Consider the following 10,976-nt stretch of genomic DNA (forward strand, 5'->3'; position numbering starts at 1 on the left):
AAGGAGGAAAGGATTGAGAAAATAATACCATGACAATTTTATTTTATTTTTTTTTATAATAAAACTGTAATAAAAATTTAAAAATACCAAGATCCATTGCTTCCAACTTGCTCTTTTTTCACTTTTTTTTTCTTTTATTTATTCTTTGAGGGATTTTCTTTTTCTTTTTTTTAATACTTAATTGGTCCTAAAATTGTAAAAGTCAAAATCGTTTTTAGTTCTCAAAAAATTATAGATGTGTCGAATTAGTCATTTCGTAGTCTTATTGTTAGGACTCTTTATGAGTGAACGCCGGTTGAATTTTGCAACATATATAAAAATTATAATGGTGATATTACTTAAGGGACTAAGTGTCCGTTTGGATACCACTTATTTTGCTAAAAACTGAAAAAACTGTAGTAAAATAATTTTTAAATGTGTTAATAGTATTGTAGGACCCATTTTTAATAAAAGTTTCGTTGAAAAAAGAGGTTTGTGGGTCTCGTAAACAGTGCACGGACCCACTGAACAGTCACGTTCCAGTGAAAAATTTGGACGTTCAAAGAGATAGTGGGTCTCGTGCACAATGCACGGAACCCACTAACAAACACATTCCCACGTGAAATGTGCTTCTCAATAAAAATAAAAAAGGAAAACGCAAACGCAAACGCAGCACGACCAAAAACGCAATCCAAATGCATACTAAGTGTCCGTTTGAATAGCTTAATTTTTGTCAACTTATTTTACTATTCAGTTTATTATTGTTACTATTTATGAACCCCACTGCACTTTTTAGTACTATTCATGGCACTTTACTATTTCAACTAACTTTTACTTTTATCTATAATACTTTCAGCAAAAAGTTTTTAATTTCAACAAAATAAGCAGATCCAAAATAAACCATAAATTACACATGGTACAAATTTTAGAGACTTAAAATATGATATTTTTCTCTTTTATTTTGTAATTGAAATAGTCAATTACAAAATAAGAGTTTACACTAAAAATTTATTGGTGAAGTCTTTAATGGTTATATAAGAGATCTAGAGTTCAATCCCTACCTACATAAAAAATTAATTGATATCTTGATTTAATGATAAAATAACTATCATCAGAGCAGACACTACAGGTTGAAATCCTCTCAAAGAAATAGTCAATTATAATAAATATATTAAAATAGTTGTTTTGTAGTCTTATCGTTTTAAAGGAACGCCACTAAGTTCTATTGAATTTTGTCATGTAAACAACAAGAATAATAGTGATATTACATAATGGAATGACTAATTATATGTTTACAATTTAAAAAAAAAAAATTAAAATTATGGGGGAAAAAACCCAACCTTACGTAGTGAGCTTAGGACCCTATTTGAAGATTACTGTGTATCCGAAGAGAAGGAACCGGCTGAGATGAATCCATCTAGAAGAAGGATACTTGGAAACAAAGGAGGAATACAATCCGAAGAGGTAGTTAGCGGTCCGAAGAGTTCTTACTCCTCAGATACGAATAGTCTTGATTAATCAAACGTGTGGAAGGTCCGAATGATCTTCCTAGCAACCACAATGATAAAGATAAGGTCTGAGTATGTCTAGAGACGATAAGAATGAAGAAATATCTAAAGGAAAAGCTGCTACCAATGTATTAAATGCACTGCAACAACTTTTCTGGCCGCATTTATGTGGAGAAGACCCCTGAACAATGTAACCTCAGCTACCGCCACTCACAAAAAGCTAAAGAAGATACATGACATGACATACAGTCAAGTAGGTACCTAAATGAGGAACAAGTAGACGATGGGGATGATGGGGAATGATGCTATATAAAGAAGAAGGGCTCTTGATAAAAGGGGAGAGGAAGATAAACGAGAGAAAAAAAAAAAAAAAAAGGTTTTACTGTAGCCCTAAGAACTTTAATCATTATTCAATTTATCATAAGCCTTTTCGGACTTCAACTTATTTCATCTTTACGTGTATCCTTATGTGGGTTTATACTTAGATGTTGTGATTAACCGTTGTGAATTTCACAGTCGACCTAGCTCTATCACCCATGCTCTACAAATTTATTGTTTTGGGCTTGGGCCACAAATCCTAACCCTACAATTGGCGCCGTCTGTGGGAAAAGCTTGAGCAGAAGTGGAACCAGGGCAATAACCAGCAGAATCTGGGGCATCCTAACACATAGACCCTTTTCTCCATTTGGAGCAGAGATAAGATCGTGAAGGCAGCGTGCATACTACGCACCCTGAGCGAAATCAACCGCATGGAGGAAGTCACGTGTTTCATGCAGAGAAGAACAACATGCAACTAGAAATTGAGAGGCTAAAAAGGGAGTTGCGCCATACAAACTTTTTTTTTCTTTTTTTTTTTTTCTTTGAGGGATTTTCTTTTTCTTTTTTTTAATACTTAATTGGTCCTAAAATTGTTAAAGTTAAAATCGTTTTTAGTTCTCAAAAAATTATAGATGTGTCGAATTAGTCATTTCGTAGTCTTGTTGTTAGGACTCTTTATGAGTAGGACTCTTTATGAGTGAACGCCGGTTGAATTTTGCAACATATATAAAAATTATAATGGTTATATTACTTAAGGATTAAGTGCCCGTTTGGATACCGCTTACTTTGCTAAAAACTGAAAAAATTGTAGTAAAATAATTTTTAATGTGTGAATAGTACCGTAGGACCCATTTTTAATAAAAGTTTTGTTGAAAAAAGAGGTTTGTGGGTCTCGTAAACAGTGCACGGACCCACTGAACAGTCATGTTCCAGTGAAAAATTTGAACGTTCAAAGAGGTAGTGGATGTCGTGCACAATGCACAGAACCCACTAACAAACACATTCCCACGTGAAATGTGCTTCTCAATAAAAATAAAAAAGGAAAATGCAAACGCAAACGCAGCACGGCCAAAAACACAATCCAAACGCATACTAAGTGTCCGTTTGGATAGCTTAATTTTTGTCAACTTATTTTACTATTCAGTTAATTTTTGCTATTATTTATGAACCCCACTGCACTTTTTAGTACTATTCATGGGTCTCACTTTACTATTTCAACTAACTTTTACCTTTATTTATAATACTTTCAACAAAAAGTTTTTAATTTCAACAAAATAAGCAAATCCCAAATAAACCATAAATTACACATGGTACAAATTTTAGAGACTTAAAATATGATATTTTTCTCTTTTATTTTGTAATTGAAATAGTCAATTACAAAATAAGAGTTTACACTAAAAACTTATTTGTGAAGTCTCTGATAGTTGTATAAGAAATCTAGAGTTCAATCCCTACCTACACAAAAAATTAATTGGTATCTTGATTTAATGATAAAATAACTATCATCAGAGCAGACACTACAGGTTGAAATCCTCTCAAAGAAATAGTCAATTATAATAAATATATTAAAATAGTTGTTTTGTAGTCTTATCGTTTTAAAGGAATGCCACTAAGTTCTGTTGAATTTTGTCATGTAAACAACAAGAATAATAGTGATATTACATAATGGAATGACTAATTATATGTTTACAATTTAAAAAAAAAAATTAAATTGTGGAGAAAAAAGTCCAACCTTACGTCGTGAGCCTAGGGCCCTATTTGAGGATTACTGTGTATCCGAAGAGAAGGAACCGACTGAGATGGAGTCCATCTGGAAGAAGAATACTTGGAAACAAAGGAGGAATACAATCCGAAAAGGTAGTCAGCGGTCCGAAGAGGTCTTACTCCTCGGATACGAATAGTCTTGATTAATCAAACGTGTGGAAGGTCCGAATGATCTTTCTAATAACTCCAATGATAAAGATAAGCTCTGAGTATGTCTAGAGGCGATAAGAATGAAGAAATATTTAAAGGAAAAGCTGCTACCACCGTATTAAATGCACTGCAGCAACTTTTCTGACCGTATTTATGTGGAGAAGACCCCTGAACAGTGTAACCTCAACTACCGCCACTCACAAAAAGCTAAAGAAGATACATGACATGACATACAGTCAAGTAGGTACCCAGATGATGAACAAGTGGACGATGGGGATGATGGGGAAGGATGCTATATAAAGAAGAAGGGCTCCTAATAAAAGGGGAGAGGAAGATAAACGAGAGAAAAAAAAAAAAAGTTTTACTGTAGCCCTAAGAACTGTAATCATTATTCAATTTATCATAAGCCTATTCGGACTTCAACTTATTTCATCTTTACGTGTATCTTTATGCTGGTTTATATTTGGACGCTGTGATCAACCATTGTGAATTCCACAGTCAACCTAGCTCTATCACCCATGCTCTATAAATTTATTATTTTGGGCTTAGGCCACAAATCCTAACCCTACAATTGGCGCTGTCTGTGGGAAGAGCTTGAGCAGAAGTGGAAGTAACAGTTGATAATGGCTAAACCAGGACAACAACCAGCAGAATCTAGGGCGTCCCAACATATAGACCCTTTTCTCCATTTGGAGCAAAGACAAGATCGTGAAAGCAGTGTGCATACTACGCACCCTGAGCGAAGTCAATCGCATGGAGGAAGTCGTGTGTTTCATGCAGAGAAGAACAACATGCAACTGGAAATTGAGAGGCTAAAGAGGGAGTTGCGCCATACAAAGAGAAAACGGATTTCTTCACATTCTGATGAGGATTGGAGCGACGAGCAAGATGTCACTTACGAGCAGAAATCTCAAACACCAATCAGTGAATCCTTTTCATACGAAGAGGATCACCGTCGCAAGAGGCAACCTCAAAGCCCATCACGTGGAGGAGTAGGAAACAATGCTATGAGCAAAGCCTTGGATCAAATCTCTAAGTCACCCTTCACGCACAGGATCGAAAGAGCGAGACTTCTTCGGCGTTTTAACCAGTCAACCTTTACCATTTATAATGGTAAAACGGACCCTGTAGAGCATGTGAGCCACTTTAATCAAAGGATGGCTGTCTACTCCAGAGATGAACCTCTAATGTGTAAAGTCTTCCCCTCTAGTCTTGGACCGGTTGCAATGAGGTGGTTCGATAGCTTGAAAGCAGATTCCATCAATTCCTACAAAGAGCTCACTTAAGCATTTGGTTCACGTTTTGTCACATGCCGAAGAGTGGCCAAGCCCTTGTCTTCTCTGCTATCCTTGAGCATGCAGGAGGGTGAGACCTTGAAGGCATATTCGGATAGGTATTGGGAGATGTTTAATGATATGGAGGGCAACTTTGATGCAATGGCCCTCGACACGTTCAAGCTCGGCCTCCCTACTGACCACAGTTTAAGGACGTCCTTGTCTGGTAAACCCGTTACTAACATGCTTCAACTCATGGACCATATTGAAAAATATAAAAGAGTTAAAGAAGATCAGCAACAAAGGAAGGGTAAGGACAAGGTTATCCCCCAGGAGAGGAGGGATTTCAGGTCGGACCGTTACAATAACAACAAGCCATGAAGAGATTTTGTTGGGCAGTCAAGATCAGCAAATGCTTAAGCAATCAATACTGTGTTCAAGGAGCCAGTCCACCAAGTTTTGGAAAAGATCAAGAATGAACCATTCTTTAAGTGGCTGAGTAAGATGGTGGGGAATCCTGAGAAGCGCAATCACAATCTCTATTGCCAATACCACCAAGACCATGAGCATACCACTGAAAATTACAGAAGTCTGTAGGATCATTTGGACCAACTGGTCCACAAAGGTAAATTGAGACACCTCTTGTATCACTCTAGTGGCCGAGGAGGTCAGATGAATTTCGAGCCCCAAAGGAATGATTCTTCGAAACCTTTATTAGGAACTATCAATGTCATCTTCACAGCACCAGGAAAAACAGGGTCCTGGCCATCCAAGGTTATGTCAATAGCTTGGTTACCGGCAGGGGACTTTGACCGAGATCCGAGTAGAGCTAGACTGATTATCCAACCAGTTTTAGGCTTTTCAGACGAAGATAAGATTGGAACCATCCAACCTCATGATGACGCTCTGGTAGTCATCATCAGAATTGGAGGATATAATGTGAAGAGGGTAATGGTGGACCAGAGTAGCGCGGTGGAGATAATGTACCCTGACCTCTACAGGGGGCTGAACCTAAAACCTGATGACTTAACACCATACTGTTCTCCCTTAGTTAGCTTCGAGGGAAAAATCGTCACCCCGAAGGGCCAGATACGGCTGCCTGTACAGACTGGCTCGGAAGTAGTGGAGGTGGACTTCATTGTCGTAGATGTGTATTCCCCTTATACAGTAATTGTAGTCAGACCTTAGCTAGATACGCTAGGGGCTGTTTCCTCTACTTTGCATTAAAAAGTTAAATATCCATCTGAATGGTGAGTTTGTGAAATCCGTGGAGATCAATCCTCGACCAGACAATGCTTGGTGGTTACCATCCAGCACAATCCCGAAATTGAGCCCTCGGCCGGGGCCGAGAGAGATTTATAGCAATTAAAAAGTCGGGTATCGCCCGTCGGTAATCTAGATGAAGGCGTTAGATGTGAGGATTTAATAAAAGTTCTAATTGGAGACAATCCCGAAAGGCTCTTTTAAGTCGGATCTCAGATGCCTCTACCAGAAAAGGAAGAGCTAATTGAGTTCCTTAAGAGAAATCTTGACATATTTACCTGGAATGCTTATGAAGCCCTAGGAGTGGATCCAAAATTCATTTGCCACCATCTGAAGGTCAACCCACTGATTGTCCCCAAGAAGCAGCCTCCTCGGCGCCCATCTAAAGAACATGCAGATGCAGTCAAAGAAGAGGTAATGAAGCTCAAACAGACTGGAGCTATTAAAGAAGTTTTTTACTCCGAATGGTTAGCAAATACTGTGGTGGTGAAGAAGAAGAGCGAGAAATTGCGAGTCTGTGTAGATTTCACCGACTTAAATAAGGCTTGTCCTAAGAACTTCTTCCCTATGCCGAAAATTGATCAGCTAGTAGATGCCACTGTCGGCTATCCTCTCGGATGAGTTTCTTGGATGCTTTCCAAGGCTACCACCATATACCGTTAGCCCCAGATGAGTAGGAGAATACCGCTTTTGTTACCCCTATTGGTAATTACCATTATAAAGTGATGCCATTCGGTCTGAAAAATGCAGGCTCTACTTACCAATGAATGATGACAAGGATGTTTGAGCCACAGCTGGGCAAAAGTATTGAAGTTTATATAGATGACATGGTGGTGAAAAGCAAAGTCGTTTCTGAGCATGTGAATGACCTTGACAACACTTTTGAAATCCTAAGAAGGCACAAGCTACGTTTGAACGCTTCCAAATGCTCATTCGGTGTAGCGTCAGGCAAGTTTTTGGGGTACACGGTGACACATAGGGGAATTGAGATTAACCCCGATCAGGTAAAGGCTATCCAAAATCTACAGTCTCCTCGGAATCCGAAAGAGGTTCAAAAATTGACAGGAATGACCGCTGCCCTGAACCAATTCATCTCTCGGTCGGCAGATAGGTGTAAACATTTCTTCTCACTGATCAACAAGTGGAAAGGATTTGAATGGACTGAAGAATGTGCTTCAGCATTTCAACAACTCAAAGACTATTTGGCTCGGCCACCAATTATGTCTAGTCCTGAACCGGATGAGGTCCTGTTTGCCTATATTGCTGTGGTTCCCTATGCCATAAGTCTAGTACTGATACGAGTGGATCAAGGCGTGCAAAGGCCAGTTTACTATATGAGTAAATCTTTACATGAGGCTGAGATTAGGTACTTGCCGCTGGAGAAAGCTATCTTACCAGTAGTACTCGGAACACGAAAATTGCCTTATTACTTCCAAGCACATACGGTCATCGTGCTTACACAACTCCCGCTTAAATCCATACTTCAAAGTGCCGACTACACAGGAAGAATAGCCAAGTGAAGCACTATCCTAGGGGCTTTAGATATCAAATACATGCCTCGTACTTCAGTCAAGGGGCAGGTCCTTGCAAATCTGGTGGCCGAGTTCACGGAACCTAGTCCAGAAGAAGTAATGGCAGAGAAGGACATGGATGAAAAATCGATTGGCATGATTTCTCAACAAGGCCCCTCCCATTGGGAAGTATATGTGGACGGCGTAGTGAACCAGAAAGGTTCTGGAGTGGGGCTAGTGCTAATATCTCTCGAGAGAATCATCATTGAAAAATCGTTAAGACTAGATTTCTTGGCAACAAATAATGAGGCGGAGTACGAAGCCCTATTGATGGGAATGTCTATGGTCCAAAGAATGGGAGGAAAGGCAGTGGAATTGTTCTCAGACTCAAGGTTAGTCATGGGTCAAGTACAAGGTGAGTTTGAGGCGAAGGATGAGAGAATGCAGGGATACTTGAGCCAAGTTAAATGTCTGCAATTGAAGTTTAAATTTTTCAATTTGCTGCACATCCCCAGAAGTGGTAACGCACATGCTGATTCTCTGGCCACACTCGCTACCTCTTCGGCGTAAAATTTGCTGAGAGTTATCCTCGTCGAGGACTTGCATGGGCCTACCGAGGCAAGAAGAAATGTAATCCAAGTTCACCAAATCAGAACCAGGCTCTGCTGGATGGATTCGATAGTTAAATTCTTGAAAGAAGATATTCTGCCTAAAGAGAAGGGGGAAGCTGACAAAATTCGGAGAAAGGCGATCAGATTCTGGCTATCCGAGTACCAGAAATTATACAAACGCTCATATTCAGGACCGTACCTGTTATGCATGCATCCTGAAGCGGCTAAGTTGCTGCTAGAGGAACTGCATGAAGGAATCTGTAGGAGTCACACTAGATGTAGGTCTTTAACTCACCAAACCGTTACTCAAGGTTATTGGTGGCCGAACATGTAAAAAAAACCCATGAGTATGTTGAGAAGTGTGATCAATGTCAACGATTTGCGCCGAACATACACCAACCAGGTGGAGTCCTCAACCCACTATCTAGTCCATGGCCATTTGCTCAGTGGGGCTTAGATATAGTGGGTCCATTCCCAAAAGCAGTAGGAAACAAGAAGTACCTTCTAGTCAGCACAGACTATTTCACCAAATGGGTTGAAGCTGAACCTCTAGCTAACATCCGAGACGTAGATGTGCAGAAATTTGTATAGAAGAATATTATTACTCGTTTCGGAGTTCCTCATACTCTTATCTCGGACAATGGCCTACAGTTCGACAGCAAAGCATTCCAGAATTATTGTAGCAAACTGGGAATCACAAACAGATACTCCACCCCTACCTGTCCCTAGGGGAATGGACAAGCAGAAGCAGTTAACAAAGTCATAGTTAATGAATTAAAGAAGAGATTAGACGAAGCGAAAGGCAAGTGGGTGGAAGAATTGCCATACGTACTTTGGGCTTACAGAACTATGCCTCGCAAATCTACTAGAGAGACCCCCTTCTCGATGACTTTGGAGTTGAAGCTGTCATCCCTTTGGAGACTAGGTTCCCAACTCTGAAAACCAGCTCGTTCAGTCTGACTGGCAATAATGAGCTGCTAGAAAAGAGTTTGAATTTGATTGAGGAAATGAGAAAAAATGCAATGGTTCAATTGGCACATTACCAACAGAAGCTCAGGCAAGACTATGATGCCAACGTAAAGCTAAGGCGTCTAGAACCTGGTGATTTGGTACTTAGGAAAGTTGTGGGCATTGCAAAAAACCCAGCTTGGAGGAAGTTAGGACCCAATTGGGAAAGGTCATATTGTATCACTTCAGGGGCTGGCATTGAGACATATTTCCTGGAAGACCTAGATAGTCATGTGATACCGTGCCGTTGGAATGTAAATAACCTCAAAAGGTACTGTTGAGAGTCGTTTTTGTAAAGCCAGCCCAACCCAGCGAAGCAGGCAATAAGAGTGGCAGGCATGGAATAAGACTGTTAGGCCCAAGCGGCAGAAAAGGTAGGACACAGGCCCATAACATGAATAAATGGGTCTTGAGGAAGTAAATGGGCCTAAAGGGCCCGGAAAGAGAGAAATGACACCCATGGGCAATGTATGTTATGAAAAAGCAAGAATGGGCCGCGGCAGGCCCAAGGTAATGTAAAAAAAGAAAGTAGGGGATAATTGCAAGCCCATGAACCCCAAGGATGAGAATGAGGAAATTGGGCCGAGGAAGCCCAATTGAGTTAGTAAATGCCCATGGAATACAAAGTTAGTAAATGGACCAAGGAAGTCTAAAGGAAATAAATGGACCTGATAAGCCCAAGTGAAAAGAGAGGGACATTGGAGCCCACGAGCAAGAACACCAGTGGCCATATTAAGCCACTGGGGGAAAGAAAGGAATGACAGGCCTGAAAAGAGGCCTAGCAGGAACAAATTGCCACGACAGGAAAGGCCAAATAACACGGTGGGAAAAGAATTGGGTTAAAAAGAACACAAGGCCCAGTACTCGGTAAAGCCCAGGCCCTACGAGGACAGAAAATCAAAGCAGCAACTCGCGGGAAGCCAGAAATGGACAGCAAGCAATGCAAGCAACGGCAGATACATGAATAGCAGGCAGCCTTCAGACATAAACCACGCGCAAGACCCAGACACCACCAGCCTGTACCCAACCAATACAGGACATGGTGGGGTTATGGGTCAGAGGTAAGAGGGCATGGTTTGGAGGTAGGGAGAAGGGGGGGACCTGTTTTGGGATTCCTGCTTGAGCTCTTTTGGGGAATACGTCCTGCTGGGATGACATACCACCCAAAAGAGGCAAGGCTGAGTGGGAACCAATAGGTGCATGCCATAAGGGATAGAGAGAGAAAGAAACATCACCGCGGCAGGACAAGGTGCCGTGGCGGAATAACAGACGACACGTTGTCTGTGTCTGTGGCAGAGGGACTCGCAGACAGAGCAGTAAGGGTCTGCGAGTGCGCCCAGACCAGACGAAAACGGTTAAAGGGTAGAATAGTAAAATCGGTCACGGCAGGCACTATAAAAGGACGCCTCTGCCGTGTGCAAAAACAACAAGCACAAGAACAATACAACACAACTCAAAAGAAAACACTCTGTAACTAACTTAGAAGAACAAAGGAGGATAAACACTAAAAAATAACCATTGTGGAAATCACTAAGAAAAGACCAAGAAAAGAAAGAGAGAGAAAAAAAAAAGAGCAAGTGATAGTGGCAT

At 40.6% G+C, this 10,976-nt stretch overlaps 1 protein-coding gene across 1 annotated transcript; it reads left to right on the forward strand.

Moving 5' to 3' along the window:
- Positions 1-7,809: 7,809 nt before the first annotated feature.
- LOC136067140 (uncharacterized) lies at positions 7,810-8,337 on the forward strand. Its single transcript, XM_065772493.1, has one exon. It carries the CDS (start codon positions 7,810-7,812, stop codon positions 8,335-8,337), a length of 528 nt encoding a protein of 175 aa, XP_065628565.1.
- The last annotated feature ends 2,639 nt before the right edge of the window (positions 8,338-10,976 follow it).

The sequence above is a fragment of the Quercus suber genome, unplaced genomic scaffold (assembly GCF_002906115.3).
Source record: "Quercus suber isolate HL8 unplaced genomic scaffold, Cork oak 2.0 scaffold_60, whole genome shotgun sequence".
Lineage (NCBI taxonomy): Eukaryota > Viridiplantae > Streptophyta > Magnoliopsida > Fagales > Fagaceae > Quercus > Quercus suber.

Coding starts and splice junctions, on each gene's coding strand:
- LOC136067140 (XM_065772493.1), top strand. CDS start 7,810: ATGCCTCGTACTTCAGTCAAGGGGCAGGTCCTTGCAAATCTGGTGGCC.